Source organism: Aptenodytes patagonicus, chromosome 5 (genome assembly GCF_965638725.1).
Source record: "Aptenodytes patagonicus chromosome 5, bAptPat1.pri.cur, whole genome shotgun sequence".
NCBI classification, from domain to species: domain Eukaryota; kingdom Metazoa; phylum Chordata; class Aves; order Sphenisciformes; family Spheniscidae; genus Aptenodytes; species Aptenodytes patagonicus.
This window is the reverse complement of record NC_134953.1, coordinates 60,258,838-60,280,148: the sequence shown is the minus strand read 5'-3', so window position 1 is coordinate 60,280,148 and position 21,311 is coordinate 60,258,838. Positions and strand designations below refer to the sequence as shown.

At 44.2% G+C, this 21,311-nt stretch overlaps 1 protein-coding gene across 12 annotated transcripts in view; it reads left to right on the top strand.

Annotated features, from left to right (window-relative positions):
* The window catches only part of NFIA (nuclear factor I A), a 254,322-nt gene extending 239,463 nt beyond the window's left edge, over positions 1 to 14,859 (top strand). For all 12 annotated transcript variants that reach the window (XM_076340076.1, XM_076340066.1, XM_076340074.1 and 9 more), the window contains one exon: positions 7,709 to 14,859. In XM_076340076.1, the coding sequence (XP_076196191.1) occupies positions 7,709 to 7,726 (18 nt within the window). In that variant the 3' untranslated portion in view covers positions 7,727 to 14,859. The remainder of the gene's footprint in view (positions 1 to 7,708) is intronic.
* Positions 14,860 to 21,311: the final 6,452 nt, after the last annotated feature.

Sequence of the window (21,311 nt, the reverse complement as noted above, 5' to 3'; positions counted from 1 at the left end):
TGTCAAAAGGGTTTTGCAGCCATTTGTTTTCTCAGTTCCTTTATTTGTTACAATTTTCCTTTCTGTTTCATTTTGGTTTATTTTGCTTTTACAAATGTCTTCACTGCCACCAGCAAGTCTACAAATAAATAAAAAGTTTCTATCCCAGTCAGAAAACCTTATGGCAGCGACAAGTATCAGAGAAAGCCATCGTCTCTCTCAAAGATTTCATCTCACCATCCACTTAATCCGCTTGCTGTACCTCAGATCTCAAGTAACTTTCATACTGTGGGCTCACTTTAATGGATAGAATCTATTTTTCATGAAAAAAGCAGGAAATAAGCTGTCTTTCGTACAAAGATTTACAAAATGTAATCATTGTTGAAATATTCTCTTTGAACTGCCTTGTCCGCAGGGGTGTCTGGCTCCCAATACCCCCGTTTCTTTAGAACACCCTTACAAGTTCTTCTGGTAGATCAGGTACACTGGTGGTTCTGGTCTTTGATGTCTTGAATGAATGAAAGAAAAGCATAATAAAAGAGAGCTGTTGATCAAGCATAAAATACTCTTTAAGCTGACAGAATGGCAGAGTTAACACATTCTAAGCTGCTTTTAGGTTTTTCCTTTTTTCCTCACATTTTCCTGTGCTTTGTGTACAGTGGGGGTTTTTATTTTTTGAAAAGTCTCTGATCTATGTAGTATGCCGTCCTCTAACAAAAACCAAAATGGGATTGTTTCTCTCTCTTTCTCCCTTTCTTTTTCCTCTCTCTCTTTCACTCCACTATCTTTTCTTTTTTTTAAAACAGCAAGGGTTACGGTTTAGCGTTACTGCAGTTAGCTTTCAGCGTACCATGCAAAGTTTAGAAGTTATTTTGCAGATTTCAAAGTCAATTTACTAACAAATAAATGAACTTCTTTGCTTAACTATTTAGAAAACTGGAGGAAAACTGTAACTTGCAAAATGTTCCCGAAGTAAAAGGAAGACCCTCTGTCTAAAAGCAAAATTGTAAATCGAAAGACGCACATAAAAATGACCTCATTGTGAGAGAACTTTCTTTTGGAGTCAGAGAAAAGGGAAAGTTTTCTTCCTGTAGATCTAATTTAGATCTTAAGTTCCCATACATTATTTATACATCATATTCAAAGTGCCAGCCTACTCTGCTTGCTGGATTACATTTCAAACATTTGCCATTGATAAGTCTTTGCTGTATTATATTCAGGCTAAATGCGAATATGTCATAGCGCAGTCAATCTTTAATCCGCTGAGCTTCAGGTTTGGGCGGCAGGGGGTCCAGCGCTCAGAGCATTGCTTTATACTTAAGAAACATCTGGGGCCAGCTGGGACACTTTACTGGAACATTCAGATGTCTGGAACAACAGCAGGAGTTACTGTACGAGTGTGTTTTCATAGGTTTGGGAGGGTTTGGGGTGACTTAGTTAAAAACACTAGCTGTTCCCAACTTGAGGTTTGAACCCAAGCAGAAATCTTTCCCGAAGTGAGTTTGTTGGTCCCAGGAGAGAAGTGGTTTGGACTACTATACATTTTTAATAGTCAGCAGGCAGAAGTCCGTATTACAAAATTATTGCACGTAATTTAGTGCAGTTTGCCACAATTGCCGTTCTCGCAAAAGCTATTGGATGCAGAGCTTCTGTACACATCGCCTGGAGACTAGTGTCCCCCCTGGGATGGGTTTTATCTTCCTCGAGACAGTATAAATATGCTCGTAGTGGGGCATGCAACTCTCCTGGGTGTGGATGTTGGACAACCAGAAGATTCACTCACTGTTTTATGTCCCTTTGGGGCTGACCAGCATGCTGCTTGTGTCCCTTTTGGTATTTCATGTTGGAAAATATAATTACTAAATAATTAATCCCAGCTCTAAGAAAATAACTTCCATAGGCACAAAGGTGACTTTATCTTTAATATTCACCTTTTGGTTTATGCAGTAGGATCAAATCTCATGCCTGGAGAAACTCTGGAGAAACCAATAGAAAAGTGGGATGAATTCAGACCTGGGGTAAACCAAAGGCAATTGCTTTATCTGCAGGAGCCCTCCAGCCAGTCGCACCAGAAGCTGAATTGCCACTGCCTTCACTCACCCTGGCAGCCCTTTTGAAATTGCATCAAAGCCCCAGTTTTGGCCCCTTGCTTTCAAACGACCCAGCGCGGGGAAGAGCCTTCCCAGGACCTCTCACAAGGTGATGTCTAAAGGACCAGTTTGCTGCCTAGCTGTTTACATTCGCGTTTTATCTTTGCAACCAGAAGGACTCGTTACCGCGATTCACCTTCCTGGGGTTAATGGTTTTGATTGCCTTGAAGTTCTTGAGATGACTGAAATGTCACCCCCAAACAAAACAACTGAACTGATGCACCATGATGAATCCTCGCAGGTGCCCGACGGTCGTGGCTGAGGTTCAGCTTGGCTGCTCAAACAGCCACTTTGCCGGCAAGCTCTAAAGCTGCAAGGTTTTTTTAATTTAGGCTCTTATCAAAGGTGGATTTTCCCGCCCAGACCTGTGCAGCGATAGCTTCCTGCAAGCGCAGCCGTGCCCGGGGCAGCAACGGCCGCAGCACCACGGCAGCTGCCTTTGAAGTCCCAATGGCACCAATCTGTCCCGCCGCCAGGCAGCCGAACTGGGCTGAAACCTGAAGAAAATGGCTAGCACAGACCAGATCTTAGCTCTAAGTGCATTAGGTGAAGCAAAAGCTCCTATGTGTGGAGTTTGTCAGAGTTTCAAATGTGTGAATGTCCTTAAATAACCTACATCGCCCGGAGAAATAAGCCAACTGTCACACCCAGTTCTGGATTCCACATTAACAACCTCCTTCCGCAGTGTTAAACTTTGCCCTTGAGGACTTTTGTTTAACTTTTTAATTCAAAAAACAGATAGGGCCGCTTTACAACCCTCACCTTTTGTACAAACAGAAAGGTCTCATTGTTAGGGCAGGAGATGTGCAGGTAGAAGTAAATATAACAAGTTTGTGTTTGATTGTCTTTCTGGTTTAAAACACGTGAGCGGTGCTCACGGTTAAGCTTGGGAGCCAGGGGTAAAACATGTCGCGCAGGAAGGCTGGTTTAGGAAGATTTTAATAAACAATGGGCCTGTTTCTGGGCTCCTGACGCAGGCAGAAACTGCTACTGGAGTCAATGAGGCACTTTCAGCTTTTTTCCTTTTAAATATCCTGAATCGCGGAGTGTTTCCTTGCTGTTCTTCCCATACAAAAGACCCGATTGTCAGAAGTCGCTTGAGGATTTTTGTGTGTCTCTGCTATCTCCAGAATAGCATAAGAAACAAATAGACTTGCGCTATCAAAGAAACGTAATTGCCATTTCAGACTTCCTGTTTAGGATTCTGTCAAGTAGATATTGTTTATGGTTCATAAAACCTTACTACTGTGAGGATTCTCAGATACTGGCAGCACAGAGTTTCAACTTTCATGGTGCTGTAAATTAGGGAAAAAAAAATTGTCATAATACTCCTCCGAGAACAGTAAAATAGAGCTCTGCAATGGTTAAATGGAATTTTATAAGCACATTCGGTGTGGAACTGTTTTGCATTACATGAGTTGAATACCTTAGAGATGACACACATCTGCAGGCACTTTATTAAATCCTTAGTCAGCACTTTTCAACCTGATGAGATTACTTCTTCATTTGACTGGAGAAAGGGAAGCGAAGATCTTGTACCGGACTGCAGAATTCTTTCTGATGTTTCACCTTGAGCGCTGAGGAAGGACAGTGAGATGCTCGGCAGGACAATACAGACCCGTAGTGGCACCGACAACTGTGTGGCAGTAATTTTACTGCGTAGGACCTTTAGCTCCGGTGGATTCATTTAGCTCTAAACTCACTGGGAGAATAGTACTGCAAAGTAAATAGCGGGGAAATAAAATACTGGCTCTTTTATGAAAACGCGCGGAGATAATATCATCCTGACTGTATTGCGATAGTGCACATGATTTAAATGGAGATTTTAAATTAAGAAAGGCAATACGCCGTTCTCCGTCTGGGTGCAGTCGGATAGGTTACAGAACGTGAAGGGATAAAATGGATAAGGTGGTTAGACGTGAGAGCACAGCCAGCACCACGCTGAGCAGCGCTCTGAAAGAAGGCAAAAAATACTTCGGCCATCCGAACGTAGGGATCTGGGCTTCTTTTTTCCCCCCTAAGCCCCCTAATCATGCAAAAAAACTTGACAGATCCCAACTCTTAGGGCTCTGAATGCATAATATGCTTCCTAGACGTTTTCATTTGATGCGCGGACATCTCCTCTCCCCTCGCAGAGAAGTTTCACAGGTGCTTCAGAAGGACAATGGTGCTCTTCAGACCTAATCCGGGAAGACTTAGACGTGTATAGGAGGCTTGAGGGGGATATGAGATCTTAATATTAAAATGATTAGTAGAAAAGGAGGATCATTCTCTGTGTGCATTTCAGCTGTAAGACGCTCTAAATTAAAATGGTATCCTGAGAGCGGTGCTGGTGGGATCTGATGGGTAAATGCGCTCTCTGTCTTGCTGTTCTGCTGCCTCAGCCCATAAAACATCTCATCCAAGTGGGGTCGCAGGAACAGGCAAAGTGGGATGCAGCTGTTTGCGAGGTGCTTGGAGTTCGGATCCCATAAAAGCAGCTTTTCAGTAAAGGCGATCTGGAGCCCCTGCACGGAAGTTTAAAAAATAGCCGTGCGGTTTGGGTCGATCCTGTAAGGGTTAATTAAGTTTTTCATTGGTATTAAGGCCGAGCAGTGTCTGCAGGAGTCATATTGACACCCTAGTGCATGGTAACTCTACTCCTTTATTGACATGTTGCTAGTCAGGAGCACAATAGCACTCTGTGTCTGCAAATCATTGCTAAAATCATCTCAAGAAAAAAAAAAGTTTGAAAGCCCAACGCTAGACAAAGGCCCCAGAGCTGCACTGCGCTGCTAAAAACTCCGGAGTCAGCAACTTCTATTGATTAAAAACTAACCTTTAAAGTAACTCGCAGAGTGTGTGGTTAGCATTTAAATTTAAACATGTCATGAGTTGATTTGTGTTACTGAATACCAACTCAGAAGGAGTTACATTCACATCAGATTTTTTTTTTTCTAATTCCCTTAAGCAGCTAAAGTATTTCATGAAATGTCAATAGGGCAGGGGAGAAAAAAAAGGTGTTTTGGAGGGAGGGGACTCGCGCCCAGCCTCGCCGTTTCTTTTCCCATGCAAATAGTCACCCCAAAAAGAAAAGTGTGGGGAGCGACACACAATAATTAGACCTTTGTCTAACTTTCCCAAGTGCCAGAGAAAGACAGATTAATTAAATATACAACAGTGTTGGTTTTTGGAGTGGGGGTCTCTCTTGCTGTGGAGGTCATAAATTAGGCAGAATAAATACTTCAATGTGTTTGCAGCGGGGCTGCTACGTCAGAGCGGCTGGCGGGCGGTGGGAGGGCGCAGCGCGGCTCTTGCTAATGATAGTCACGTCTGGGGCTGTCTGGTTGCCCCTAGCAACGAGACATGATGTAACACCAGGATGAACTTGAACTTGGGGGACTTGAAAAGGGAACAATAGACCAGAGCAATCAATAAAGCCTATTTCAGTGAAGGATTACAGAGCCGCTCTGGGGTAACCTTGTCTGCAAGGCGCAGGCTGAATAGCAAGATGCGTGAAGGAGCGCGGTGCCGTGGGGGGACGGACCGACTGACCGGCCGACGGACGGACCGACGGGCGGCGGCGCGCATCCCCTGCCGGCCGGAGCGGAGGGGAGCCCCGGCGCGCTGCCCCGCTGCCTGCCCCTGCCCCGAGGGAGTGCGGCCGCGGCCGCTTCGCCGCCCCGGGCCTCCTCCGTGAACCGCCCCACCTCCGCAACCGCAGCTTGCTCGCTTTTTGCCTTTTTTTCTGCTTTTGTTTTTTTAAAAACCTGCTTTTGAAGTGAAAGAGGAGTGGCGAGGCCAGAGCAGCTCCCGCGCCCGTCCCCGGCCGGTGGTCCATGTGGCCAGGCCAGCGGCGATGGGAGCCAATTGGACATCTGCAATATAGATTTGAACCATCGGCTCTGAATTTTTAACTCCTCTGCTCCCTGCTGGGGACTTGCAGAGTTCCCAGCCCAGCCAAAGACTGTCGCGCTCAAATGACAAGCGTAAGGGATGACCCTGCAAGGTTCGGAAGAGTTGGCAGCCCGCAGTGGTCAGAGGTGCCTCCGGCACAGTCTGCGCTCAGCGTCCCTGCGCCCGCCTAAAATCAGTAGGGCCCTGCAATCAGGGAGGGGAACGGGACTTGGCACCGCTTCACAAATCCTGCCAGAACTTTTCTCTGTTTATGAACTTTACATATGAGAACTATTTCGTTTAATTGCAGCCAACGTAAGTCTAAATATAAAATCTGTAGGCAATAGATGGAGCCGATATGGGACCGGTGTGTTTGTATTCAGAAGGGTGAGTGGAGGAAGAGTTAGTTAATGAGGTGTATTGGAAGCAGGACAACTTCTCCGATCGTGCTATTTATTTTACCGGTTCCTACCTCCATGGCAAGACCACATAATCTCCAAGTCCCACATGAAACTTGCCTCAGAGTCTTCTGTAAATGTTCATAAATCCTCCCCGGGTTGATTATGCTATCAATCACGTCAGACGCTGAAAAGGAGCAGAGGAAAAAGTTGGTAAAACTTGTCGTCAGTTTATATGTGCACACGTATGCACCTCATATATTACGGGAGCCAAAGTAAAAACATGGGGTATCAGCAACAGCTCTTTAATACCTGAATCTTTCTTGTTGTATTACTTTACTTCAGGCTAAATAGTTGCCGCTTGTTGGTGTATTCCCACAGCAATATGTCATTGCCAAGTAGCATCCCCCTGCGCGTACAATCCCAGGGCCTAACACTGCTCTTATTCATCCCGGGTTCAGGTTGGTCTGACCTCGCCGGGGCCGAGTCGGGTCTCTCTGGTGCAGTGGCACTGCCCCGACTCCAGCAGAGCCCACTCCAGCCTTCCGACGGTGTTTATTTTCCTATCGAGGAGAGAAATTGCCTTCTGTGCTCTGGGCATCTGTGCGGTTGGGTTAAGGATGGTATTGTTGCAGAGCTGAAATCCCAGGGAATTCCCTCCCTTTGGGGGAGGAAGGGGAAAAAAAAAAGATTTTCCCAAAGAAAAGCTATTAGTTGAGGTCTGCGTTTTGTTTTGAAACACAAGTATGGCCAGAGATACGGGACATTTTCGCTGATCCACTTTCCCCCAGATTTGCTTTATCCTGGCTTTTCTCTAGCGATCCACGTTTCTCCTAAGAAAACAGCCCTGTTATTGAATTTCTGTGCATCTGTTCCAGCGAGACAGTTGAAGCAGGGCAGTATAAAGCAACAGATGCTTATGCTGGCACATGCCTAAATACCCAAGAAAACCCCGACTGCAGGGTGATAAATGGCACAGAGAGGTGAATGTGTATCGCCTTTTCAGGGGATTAGACAAAAGTGAACTGGAGGGATCTTCAAGCCATAATCTATTAAAAAGATTGATAACTTGTAACGTGACATGACCCCTGCGTTCATCTGTAGCTATGTCCAGCGACTGTCGGCGGGAAAAAAAAAAGTATTGATTTGTACAGTATTTTTAATTAAGCTTTGTAATTAGGTCGATTCGTCACGGTCTCAATTAGCCCCCCTCTTGGCGGAGGAGGCTGGCGGCAATGCCCAGAGCCCTTCGGGAAGCGGGGAAAGCTGGCGACGGGGCTGACGCTTCTCCTCTCTCTTTTGCAGTCCTGGTACCTGGGATAAAAGTCTCCGCTTCCCACCACCCACCGGACAGACCACCAGACCCCTTCCCACCTCTGTAACACGGAAGCAGCAGCAACGCAGCGCAGCGACTTCACATCGGCGGAAGGGGAGGCGAGCAGACACCGACAGCAAACTAGTACATGGAAATGGCAAACGTTATGGTTGAATGGCAAAGGCCGTAACTTTTTCGAGATTATATTTTTTTTTTTTTTTTTAGACAATTTAGGACTGTTGTAATTTCTCATATGGTGCTGGAAATGGTTGGGCTTCATAACTTTTGAAGTGTTTCATTGGTAGTGTAAGCGTTAGGTGACACTGAGTAGAACTAGCCTCTGCTGCTGCTTACCAACTCGCTGTTGTAACACACTTTCCATATGGAGCCTAACTGTTTTACAGTATCCTCATCGATTTTTCCCATACAGGTGTGAGACTTCTTGAGAAATCATGAAACACACTTAAACTATAACTTTTGTAGTAGCTGAATTCTGCAATATATAACTTACCGGACAGACATAGAGCATGTTTTTCTGTAACATATCGGAAAAAAAATTGCAGGTTTTTTTTGTTGGGGTTTTTTTTTTTTTTTACAGTCGGCACTTCGATACGTAACATGAACCATAAGAGCATTGTCAACAATTTTTTTCCACTCAATTGCAGAGCGATTTAAAACATCGAACTACTACTATTCACTAAAAAAAAAAAAAAAGAAAAAAAAGAAAAAAGTTTGAAATGCTGCACTTACATTTAAAAAAAAACATTTTTCAACAATTTTCAACAATTACACAAAAATTCACGCAGAAATGGGGAAGTTGGTCTGTTTTGACAGAAACTGACAGGAATCAATCAAAACAATCGAATTTTGAATTGAGTAAAGTGCAATTTCATTGGATAGCTAAATATCTTTGTAAGATAGAGATTGTTGAAAATTCTATTTTTGTTTTCCAAGTCCTTCCACCCCAGGACTCTAAATTATTGGGGTAAAAAACAGCCTTGCAAGAAAAAGGGGAGCTATTTTTGCTTTTTATGTTTTTTATTGTTGAACTTGTATCCCTTTAAAACTGAAGGAAAATTAAAAAAAAAAAAAAAACAAATCTAATGGTGCTTTTACCACAATATGTTAACTACATTAAATGCTAATTAATCATTTTCTGTTATCAAAGCACATAACTAAAATGAGATCATAATACCTGTTAATTTTATAAGCTAAAAGTCACTATAATGGATTATGCCAATTCTGACAAATTTTTCGTGTTTCCGGCAATATAGGGTTTATCAGTTCTCAAACACCTTGGGAATAAGAAAGAACGGTCCAGAAAGTAAAACACCTTCGTGTCCCTGAACTGGTACATTTTCTGGACTGCGAAGAAAACAATACAGAAACGAATGATGCTGATCTTACAACTTATGCCAGTTCAAAGCAAGGGCACTTGCTGAAGAAGAAAAAAAGAAAAAAAAAAAGTTTGGACCCCAAACGTCCTGTATCTTATGTACAAAAAAAAGGAAAAAAAAAGAAAAAAAAAAGAGTGCAAGTGATTTTTTCTATCAGACAGCGGAGCACCCCTTTGCTTCACATGCAACTTTAAGAAGGTTTCCTATACTATACATATATATACGTTCTGGTTGGCGAGTCCAGCTAATCAGAGAAAGTCTCTGCATGTTCTAGTGTTAGTAACTAATTTTTATATAGTTAATGTAGGGTAAAGTAGAGTGCATTAAGACACAATATTGTAATCCCTATTCCAGGCACTTGCCTTTAAACTATGTTTGTTCGACCCTTCAGAAGGGTTTCTACTACTGTCCTATACAATCAAGTAACTGAAATTCTTGGGAAGACACTTTGCTCCTCATCTTTTCCCTGAAACAATGTTTTGTTTTGTTTTCTTAATTTGCACGAAACAAAAAAAAAAAATTCCATATCAATGTGCCTTGCCCTGGATAGCGATTATTTGTGGAATTGTTGCACATGTTCCTATATTGAAAGGGGTTTTTCCCTAGTCAAGCATTTGGAGACACTTTTTGTAAATGTGACTTTTATGTCAGCCATTGTCAGTTTCAACATCTAGAATTAAATAGGATGTTAGTTGTTCCGCAGATAGGAGTAGTGTTTATTGTCCTGTATGGTCAGTGGCAGTGCTATTCTGAGATCTGTAGATGATAGATTATCAGTATTTTTGGATGTTGCTGCATTTTACATTTTATTTGGAGTCTTCCTTTTTGTTTTGTTTTCTCCCAGATATATGAAAATATGCAATACCTGCTTATATCATGTAGAAAAGCTTAGCAATTATTAATTTTTCTTTTATTTTTTTTTATTTGACCAAAGTTGGTGCTGCACTTGACGCAGTGTGTTTTAGGTGTTTGTCTTTGTACTTTTGTGATTTTGAATGCACATGCAGGAAGGGCTCTTCTTAGAGAAGCAGTCAAACTGTGAAGCACTAAGCTGAACCCTGCTTCAAGCAATTTTTGTTTTACAACTGTTCCTTTCACAAGCAAGCCTTAAAAAAAAAAACTTCCTTTTTCTTCAGATCCCACACCCATTTTTATTAGCAGACTGCAATCAATCCACATTCAATAAAAGTATATAATGCCCATTTTTATATGCACGTTTTTAAACTTCCAAGTTCTGAAAATTGTTTACTGGTTATTCTCTATTTAAGGAAAAAATAAAATGTTTTGGATTTTCATATGTGTCTGATAAGTGGTTGAGTAGTCATTTTGCTCTATTGTATTGTGTGATTGTTAGTATATGGTATCACATCCTCTAGCCAGCATCCTTTGCCTTCCCTATAGCACTTAGCTGGGCATTACTTTATTAAGACATATGTGCACTAAAAAAAATAGCAGCTTTCAGTGCTTCACAGTGAAGGGAAAAAAGCCTAGACAAACATTTTGTCAGAACCTTGCTATGAGACAAGGTATTACCAGTAAATTGGTTGTATATACAATAAAATTGCACCCTTTTTTAAACAAAACAAACTAAGCAATAGTTTGGGCAGTTAGTTGTTTTTAGTGAGCATGTTGTAGTCATGGCTGCAAAGAGAGAGAATTAAACTGCCCACTCAGAAGATATGTAATTTGTATGTTGTATAGTTTTATTGATTACACTGATTTATTCTACCCTATTTTATAATGCAGGACTTTTGTAATGTTGTTTAAATGAGGAAAAATTTCTGTCAAATTAGCTTAGTGGAATTTCTGATTGTTCGTTATAAAGGCAGCGTTCATAGAATTGCTTTTTTTTTTTTTTCCTTTGGGAACTGGATTTAAGTTAAAAACTTTCCCGTTTCCTTTTTGTATGTATTTAAATACAGTTATTTTTCTTCTCTCAATGGTATAGCATATTCCTATGCTTGAGAAGTATAGGCTACTGAAGAACCATTGTAAATGGACATTACAGGTATGCTGTATTTTTGAAGGTATTTTGTCATATTAAGTTTGATGACGCTAAAGTTAGGGAACTCTGAGCAGAATTGCGAGAAAAAAAATGTTTTAAAGGCTTTAAAACATTAGGTAGGCGGTCAAGGGTGTTAACCAACAGGGGTTGTAAAGTATTACACACTAAATTAAATTTTCGTTCACCTTACTCTCACGCAGAAAACACAGCAGTTCCGTTCTGTGCAGGTGTAGAGAACAAACAGTGTTTTAGTCCTCCCAGTCAAGCAAGGAGTGGGGAGCCGAGCAGGAGGGATCCTGCTTGGGGTGTGCAGGCTGCAGGCAGGAGCAGGCAGGAGTCGGGCCCGGCAGCGGTAGCCCCTGACTCCGCATCAGGTTACGTTCCCGCTCCCCTCCGAGTCGCTCCGGTCGTTCTTTTTGAGTCACGCGAACAACTTCTTTCTCCTCGTCTCCTTCTCTCCAGAAACCGTCAGACGCACAAATACTCTGACCTGTATCCACCCCCCCCCTCCAAATTTAAAGCCCTAGAAATGGCTTAGCGCGAATTGACTTTTTCTCGAGTTAATTCCTTTCTTTTTTCCTCTTTTTTTTGAGCGAGGGCACTTGCTTTTATCATGCCGCACACCCCAGCAATGCCATTATTATTTATTCTTCTTCCTTTATAATAAAAACTTTCGGGCTTCGAGTTTAGGCAGCCATGGTACACTTTTTGTCTCTGTTGCTTGTTCCCCCTCCCCTTAAGGTCAAAGGGGAAAAGAAACACCAAGTTTTCTCAACTCCACAGTATTCAGTCAGCCCACAGGAATATGCAAAATCCCTCTAACATTTTTTTTTTCTTTCTCTAGTTCTCTTTGTTCCGTATATTTGCAGCTTTGTAGTAACAGTGTTATAAAATATTTACTGTACAAAAATACAAAAAAACCCAGATACATAGCCTAAAACAGTTTTTTTTTCCTTGTGGTGAATTTTTTTTTTTAAGAATGTCAGTTAATATTGTACTTTGCATTGTGTCTCTGGAAATATCTTTTTTTTTTTTTTTTTTGGTAGAAGGCCTCCATCGAACAAAATTAAAACCATAACCGGCATGACAATGTAAGGAGAGCTTCAATGGCACCTAAACAATAAATAAATAACAAAATAAACCTCATGAGGTCTGTCGGAGGCAGGTCTTGTGAAGTTAACACTGCCTGCTAGGCAGGATTTTCATTAAATCAAGCTTACAATGCCAATTTTGTCTTGAAGTCAATGCATGTATTACTGTTTGACAGTAAACCCAGCTATGCCATCATCAAGTCCAAGGCTGCGCAATAGTCTAATTAGTATCGAGTACATTTTCCTTTTATTTTTTCCAATAAAAAAGCAGTGGGATGAAAATTGCTTTGATATATAGCAGGTAACATTGAAGCTATTCCATAGCACTTAACTGTAGTGAATACTGTGTCACCAATTCTGAAATCAATTTAATGTTTAATGCAAATCCATTACATGGTGCTATTACAGGCTGGCAAAATGATTTACAAAAATGTGACAACTTGGGCTCAATTCACTCTGCTTTCCAACAATGTAAATGCATAGCAGTGTTTATCTGCATGAAAACTATGCACTAATCTATCTGAAAAAAAAAAGAAAAGAATATATCAACTTTGGTATCTACTTTCCGTTTACTTCGATCCTTGCCTTTTCGGTCATTGTTATAATGCCAGCTTTAGGACAGAAAGAATTATAAGAAAACCAGCATAATACCTGATATATTAAAATGTAGTGCCTGTGAAATCTGTATTATATTGCTCTTCTGAAGTAAGATTTTTCTACACCGGTAGCCTTCGCTGTCTGTCAGAACCTTCTGATATAGGTGATGTAAAATAACCGTACAATATTAATGCATGCTATTCCATAATGCTTAGTAGCTGTATGAATATTACTCAAAGTTATGTTAGTCTTTTTTTCTGACTTGGTTCTTGTCAGATAGGTTTAAAGATATTTCACTGAGAACGCAAATTCTGTCTTTTCTTGATTTGGGGTGTTTTCAGTATTTTGGAGGTATACATTTACTTAAATTCAGTATTACTTGTGTTTTGGGTTTTTTTTCTTTTTTTTCTTTTTTTTTCCTTTTTTTTTTTTCCCTAGAGGGCAGGACATGGTGTTTGAGACCAGAAATCCGTGCCTGGTAAAATTTTCGTCTCAAAAAGCTACCCTAAGAATTCAGAGAGCTTGCTCTGAAGAACAGATGCATAAAGTTCAAATTTAAGGGACAGTCCTTTAAACCCACAAATGAGATTGAGCTCACGTTGCGAGAGATTTCTTAATGGGCAGCGGTTAACCAGGTACCCATGCTTGACCCTTCTTCACACCAGACTTCCTCATATACAAAGAAAAACCCTTTAAAAAAAAAAAAAAAAGAAAAAAAGAAAAAAAAAACCTCATGTGGTTGTTTAGTTTCATGCACAGTTGCAATATTTTTCTTCAAACAAACTCTGTACAAACTTTGGGCCCGATTCATAAAAGCTCCTTTGCTATTAACACGGGAGGCTGGTGGGCTTTTCTCGTCCAAATTGAGGATGGCTTTCTTTCCAAGCGCACGCTTTGGCGAGCCCCGCTTTCCTCGGCATGCGCGCCTGCTGGCTTTCCTCTCCCTCCCCTTCCCCTCTCCGCCTCCCCTAACCCCAACGGAGAACACGAATGGATGGGAAGGGGCCGTGGAGGAGGCGAGGCAGCGCAGGACCATGCTCCGACACCCCAGAGGTGCAGGCTGGCAGGAGAAAAGGGGGAGACAGGGGAGGGGACGACTCCGTGCCGCGCTCTGGCCGATGCCAGGGGTTTGTAACACGGTGGTACGAGGCTACTCGATTACAAAAGAGATCTTGTCCGTACCAGAAAAAATACGCTAGATCGCTACCTCTGAGCTCTAGAGAAAACCTTCGTAAAGGCAAACACTTGTACACAATGTGAACTTTTGTACTTCTACGCTTTTTTTTAGGGAAGACTATTTTCCACTTAGTTAATCTTCTGTGCTCGAGCATGAACAAAAACAATTGTATTGGGTGAAATCCCCCCCTTTTATCTGCATCCACAAATTAATATGAGGGAAATAAAAAGAAGATGAGTTTCTAGACGGAGCATGGTAGGAAGAGAGTGCCCGGCTTGGCATCCGCCGCCACTGCCTGTTCTTGCTGCCGGTGCCCGGCTGCGACTGCTGCCTTGGGGAAAGGTCTGCGAAATTCTTTGCTTTGGAAATACAATCAAGGAGAAATCTCCATTTTTGGCTGGCTGTGCGGTTTCTCCGCGTGGCTGAGCTCTGACCTAGCCCTGCCCCGCTGCCTGAGACTGGCCCAGCCGAGTCCCTCAGCGTCAATTTGAAATTCGGGGCGCTAAAATTTCCACCGGCCGTGTGAAAGATCTGCTGCAAATTCACTTGACACCCGTGTTAATACCATGTCGTGTTCATTTTTTTTTATGAGTCAGGCCCCTCGTGCCTCTAGTATACTTGTATTGACTCTCATAGTTACCATTTTAGTTTTACTGTGTTCTGTGAAAAAAATTGTAATTGGTTGAGAATCACTGTGGGCATCCATTCTTATTCAACTAAGTCTCCGCAGGTTTTTTGAGCTGGTGTGGATTAGTTTAACTCTTGTATTCAACCATTAGTGCTACCACCTTCTCACATTACAATACAATTACTGGAAGCAAGTACTGCATTTCCTATGCAACAAAAAAGGAAAATAAAAAATTGCTAATGCTAAGAGGCTGTGTTGTTATTTACTTTCAGCTGGGCACAGGGGGTGCGTGCGGCTGTAGGGCCACAGGCATCACCGCCGCTCACGGCATTGACCTCTGCGGGTGTGTGGCGCTGGGGCTGGCACCGGCCCACTGACCTGGGCAGGTTTCGGGGTTCCCAGGCAGTAGCTTCATCCCAAATCACGGGAGTATTTGCTTAAATTGAGTCACTGCCATCACATCGGCTGTACTTTCCTGTGCTGTCGGTGTCCCATCAACACAAAACTGTTCCTCGCGTGATAACGGATTAATCATCTTCAGCGAACCTCTGCAGATTAAATCATCCAGAGTAAAGACACGAAGCACTTCTAGTGAAGACTAACTGAGGAGATTAATTAATTCTGCAAATGCTACAATATATCTTTAAATGTAGCTAAACTTTTAAAATATTTCTGCATTTCCGAAGAGCCCAAGTACCAGAGTTGGCCGCGTTTTGGCCATCGCTGTTGCAGATGGCCTTGCAGCCCGGCCGGGCAGAGCTGCCCCACTCAGCCCCGGCTGTACTACACCTCTCTAAAAGGCTTCTGTAGGTGATGGACAGGAAAAAATAAGTTTCTTTATAACCTTTAAAATTTTCTTTAAAGTTTTTCACTGTGCAACACCTTTTCTTAAAAGATATGTGCAGAAATTAATATTTGCAGAAAGGAATTTTTTGCATTTAAGCCATTCTGCCTGTTTTCTACCTAAAAGCAGGCGTGGAGGCTGATGGGAGGTGAGGGCCGGTACAGCTCTGCCGCGTGGCCTTGGGGGACAGGAGTCAGGGACCACCACGATGCCCAGCCCTTTCCAGGGCAGCACCAGCTGCAATACCAGCTCTTCCGTTTTATTTGGGGGTAAATGAGTGTTTTCTAACAAATAGTTGCCGGACACTCACAAACCACTGGTATTTCCTTTCTCACACCTCCACTTAGTTTTGGTTTTGGCTACGAGGCCAGGATGGGAGGTTTGGGCTGTGCACAGCTCTAATGTCACTGTCCTCGGGGACCCCGTCCGTGCCCCTCGCTGTGTCCCAGTTGCTCCTTCGGACGCAGCACCTGCTGGCAGCGATGCATGGTGTGGAAGCTGAGGACAGGTTGGAGCCCACTCAGTTTAGCTTTTTTTCTCATGAAGGGGACTAGACGGTAAGGAGAAGCCAAATCTGTTCTTGCAGAAAACACAGTGCCCCAAGCAGGGGGTCACCAGTGGTGCTTGCCCCTTTCTACCCCCCTGAGCCCCGGGAGGAGGGAGGGAGAAGGGGGGGGGGGGGGAGGGGCGGTGGTGCTGAGCCTGCACTCACTCCCACTTTTGGGCAGAAAGTTCATCTCAAGGCTGCAAAAACAAGCCCAAATAGTGGTGGTGCCCCTTTGGCTTGGAAATGAGCCCAGGCGTGGGCCAACGTGCCCTGCGGGGCAGCGGGAGCCGGATGCTTCCTCCGAGCAGCAGTGCTGAGCACAGGGGGTGCAGGGATGGGAGGGTGGGACAGGGACCCACCCACCCACATCGCTGCACGAATACACACAGAAAAATTAAAATATGCTTTAAAAAAAAAAAGTTCAGTTACACTACACAGGGAAGGTTTCTCCCCATTGGCCCATCTGTGGCTGGCGTGGCCGACGCTGCGCTCGCCAACTGCTCCTTAACGCTGCCCCTTTCTCGCACTTGGCCCCTGTGCTCGCATCCGTTGGGGGCCCCACAAAAATCATTCACTATTATTTATTCATACCCTTTATTATTGAGGCTGTTGGGTGAGGCTGCCCTGGGTTTCAGCGCTGTGGAGGAACAAGGAGGGGCTCCCGGAGGGCGGCCGGACCCTGCCCGAACGCAAGGTGAAAGCTGTGCTGGGAGCAGGCACCCGCGGAGCCGTGGCTGGGGCTTGGGCACCATCTCCTGCTTTCTCACTCCTTTTCTTCCACTCTTTCTCGCTTTCTCCTTCTTCCTCCATCAGCATCTGAGGAAATAAATCACATTTATTATTTATTGCTATCAAAATGTGTCAGCTTGCCTCAGGACGCAAGAAGAATACACAGTAGCCCGCTAACAGAAAATTAAAAACTTTGGGTGGAAGAAGTACAGGGTGGTGTTCAGGCAGAGAAACGCGGGCGCTTTGCTGCTCTGCCTTGGAGGGAGAAACGATGGGACGTGCTTACAGGGAGATTTGTACGGCACGAAGCCTGTCGAAAGGTATGCGGTGCTGTGCACGGGTGAGAAGCCTGCTGCCCTGGCTCTCCCTTTTTTAGTGAGGTTTTATTTATCACTATTTGATTTTTCATCAGTGGAAGAAATACAGGCTGAAAACCAGGTTCTGACCATAAAAAACAAAGTCTGCAAGCAAGCCCTTTTTTCCCTCAAAAGGATGCTCCGTAGCGTGGTGGGTGATGAAGTTGCAGTGAGTGCGGTGGTGACAAAGTATTTATACCGAATTTCGACACATTGGGCATTTTCACCTTTCTTTCCCCAAATGCGGACTGTGCCAAATTGCTTTTGTATTGCTGATATATAATCTTCAGAAATTTTCAATCTTCTCGCAAGCTTATTGTTATTGCACAGATATCCTGAAGGGCTTACTCACATGTCATGAAACAACAGCCTTTTAAATTCCTGTTACTGGCGGATCTGGCTACTTAATCTCTTCCTTAAATGTAAATGTTCTTGATGATGCAACAAGAAAGGGACTCGGGGAGCATTACCGAGGCAGTGGGTTCATCCAATGTCTTTTATCTGCCAAAAACAAGCCAAGACTGGAAATATTTATTGGTTCAGTACTTCAGCAACACAGTATTAATTGCCTCCGCGTGTTTTGATAGGTAGTTAGCACAAGGGCATTAATGAAAATAGCACCACTTCATTTTAAAATTAACTGCTTGGCCATTCAGCAACATGAGCTGATAAATTATGGCAATAAATTTGCAAAGGAGATTTATGCCACCGTAACTCGTGTTCGGGCCCGCAGGCATGCTCCGGTGGTGCCGGGGGGACGGGAGGACGGGGGCCGCGGCCGGCACCTCCCACCTCCCTTACCCATAGGCAGCTCCACGATTTTTTGAAATCCTTCCAGAAGTTTGGGTCCAGGAGTTTCGTGACCTTTTGGGTCAGTTTTGGTGCTCCTTTAAAATAAATGATGCTCAGGGGGCAAAGGGACCCTCCTTGCTGCAGGCAGCTGGAGGCATGGCCAAGTCTCCAGCGGCAAACGGGATACTCTGAGCCACCTCCCATTCCTCCGGATGGATGGATGGAAATGAAGCCGATGTTTCCCCGTTATTTTTATCGAGGCCATTGGAAAGGAGAGGCGCCACCTGATAAACCATGCAATCGTCCCCGCTTTCCCAAAAACCTTTGAAATACGGAGTGAGGCTGCTGGTGCTGCAAACTGGCAAGATTATTATTATTATTATTATTATATTATTATTATTATTCAGTGAATGGCCTCTAGCTTGCCAGCACTGGACCCAGCATGTATTTATTTCTGTCCCACTCTTCCCTCCCACGGGGCAAAGCAAAGCGTCGCTGCGGTTCAGGTCAGACCCAAACCCACCCCTTTCTCTGGGTTTGGGGGTTTTTTGCACGATTTGCTCAGGACAGGAGGCGATGCGCGGGCAGGGGCCACAGCCCACCCTGTGCCACAGAAATATTCATCTGCAGAGGCATGAATGGCAGCTCCCTGCCTTGGGCGGCGAAGAAATTGGAAAATGTTCCTATAAATGTGATTCATACGACATAACACCTGCCTGCACACTGCATTATCCAAACCTATTAGGGTGAAGGAGACGCAGCCAACTATTTTGGTATATGGGGTTTAATTTCTCCCCCCCCCCCATTGTTCATTATTTCCCCGAAGAAATTTCATAACCCAGCGCCTTGTTTTTCCTTCCAAAGCTAAAGAAACACTCTTCTTCCAAAATGCTGCATTTTGTTATTGGGTGGAAGACGCACAACTTTTAGAGAAACTTCAGCTGGATGTTGCATTTATAAATAAATGTGACAAATTTAATAGGGTAGGATAGGTATTTGAATTATTGATTGTTAAATATTTAAGCTCTGAGTCCCCATCCATCAGCATGTGTGAGAAAGCTCGGGGCAGATTTATGATGCTGGAGTTTTCCTGGTTAGCTGGCACTTGGCATTTCGATTAATTATAGCCCACACATTCGGGTTTTTTCAGGATTTGTTAGAAGTATTTATAAAAGATGTCCCTATTATACCATTTAAATATTGTTTGTGCAACTGGAACATGTTTTCTATTGGGGATTAATACACTGTTTGATTTAGGGGAAAATTAAATTAGAAGGTGTAAGTCTCGGGAGACAGATGCTTTATTTGAAAAGGGTTTCCACCACTGGAAAGCACAAAGTTTTTCTTTTATGTATAAATATTTTGCTCCGGGTGTTTCCCAGGGTCTGCGGGTAGGTGGGAAGCCTCAAAAGTGCCCTCGGCGATGAGGGGCAGGAGGGGAAGTACGTGGCGGGGAGGGGGGAGGATGAAATATGTCATATTTATTAAAATTAAGGGATTTAGTGTCTCCCCTTCTATTGATTTCCTCAGGAAGGTTGCAAGCCCATTGGCTGCGCCCAGGCCCCAGTGCAGGAAAGATCTGTGCGAGGGGAGGAAACCGCCTGGGACTCTCGGGTCAATAATACACCTCCGAAAAAAAATACCACCCGAAATACGTAGCTGTATGATAGATTGTAATTGCTCAGGAAGAGCCATTACGGCCTGTTAGGTCAATACTCTGCATTTCCAAAGTGCTTTAATTAATACATATTTACATCAGGTAATAGCAGGGATTTCTCTGAGCCATGGTATTAGGCCAGGAAAGGCTCCTAACTTTCATAATTCGAGGGGGCACAAGTTTAGTCTCTTAGTGCTTTATTGCACCTTATAAAAATGCATCTTGATGTCATGAGCAGCAAGAAAATCTCCATCCAGCACGAGCATCGCATCGCCCCTCGCCTGGGGAGGCGATTCGGGGGGTCCCGCATGGCGTGGGGGGCAGCGATGTCCCCAAAGCTTTGCCAACTTGCCCACCACAACCCCCTCATCCTTCCGCTCCTGGTCGTTCTTTTGGAGTCATGAATAAGTTGCCAGCAAGATAAATTACCATTGCTGCGGGTTGTACAGCGCAGCACACTGCAGCGGCCAGGCTGCATGGGGATGAAGGATGCTGGCGCTGGGGAAGGCGCCCGGGCACCCCGGATTATTTTGGAGAGGGTGACCCACACCCTCCAAAGTGTTTTTAAGTGATAACTTCTGCTTTCACACAACAAGTCACCGGTCCTGCTCATGGGGACCGCGGGGCTCGGCCACCTCCCCGTGTTACCCATCTTCCTCCTGGGCACTGCTGTGATGCTGCACATGCAATTAAATATATGCCCTTAAATTGCTGCAATTCTGCATCTGCTCAGGGCTCGGTCCGGTGTTGTGAAACTCACGGGACATCGATTTACCTGCTAGAGTAATCCCAGGCGTGTGCCTTGATGTGAGAACTGTAGGTGTTACATCTCCCCCGGCTCTGAAACGCAGCCCCTGGTTGAGCTGTGCGTGGGCTGGGAGCTGCCCTGCGTGGCGAGGGGCAGGTGACCGGCAGGTTATAACCGCCTGAGGTAACTCTAAAAATATAAATGCTATAAAGTTATTGATTTATTTTTTAATTTTTTCCCCCCCTCAACCACAAATTAGAAACGGCACTGCTAAAAATCACTGGTCTATCCACAAATTTTAATTAAAACCTAAATAAATCATTTTCGCCGCTGCACTTGCATATAAACAATGAGGGAGATGGCACACTTACAGCGGCTTGTCAACGTTTGGTGACTAATGAGTCGCTGTGAAAATACAATCTGAAGGGCCAGAATTGAAAGCAGATTCCTCGGCTAACGAAGGGCACATGCAACCCCGCTGCGGCCATTGCGGCAGAAGGCACCAAAACCACCTCTCGGGGCTGGGGGGGGAAGGAAAAATTTCGTTAAGGCTGGCAGGACGAGTCTTTATTAAATAAAGCGCGGCTCTGTAATGCGATACTGCAGCTGCAGCCTTTTCGCCACATTATGGAGTAATGTTTTCCCCTGTCCTTGTAGCAAACAATAACCATATGCTGGATTTGTTACCAAATGTTTATTTTATTTCTTCATTAGTACACAACGAGGACTCAGAAAAAAGGTTTCGTTGCTCCAAGCGCTCCGGAAGAGCTTTTAGCCAGGGACCCAGATAACTCATGCAGAAGTGCTCATGCTGCTGCCCAATGCCCGCTTGCAGCGGGTGCCGTTTGATGTTGCACTTTGCTGTGCGTTACCGCGTGTCCCCATTGCACCCCTGGATCCAGGGGTCCCGGTCGGGGACGTCCGGCATCTGCAGGAGTGGAGGAGCCGGGATGGGTGCCACAAATCGCATTGCTCCTCCCGCCCCGGGGCACCGGTCGCAGCACCGTCAGGAGGAAGGCCAAGCG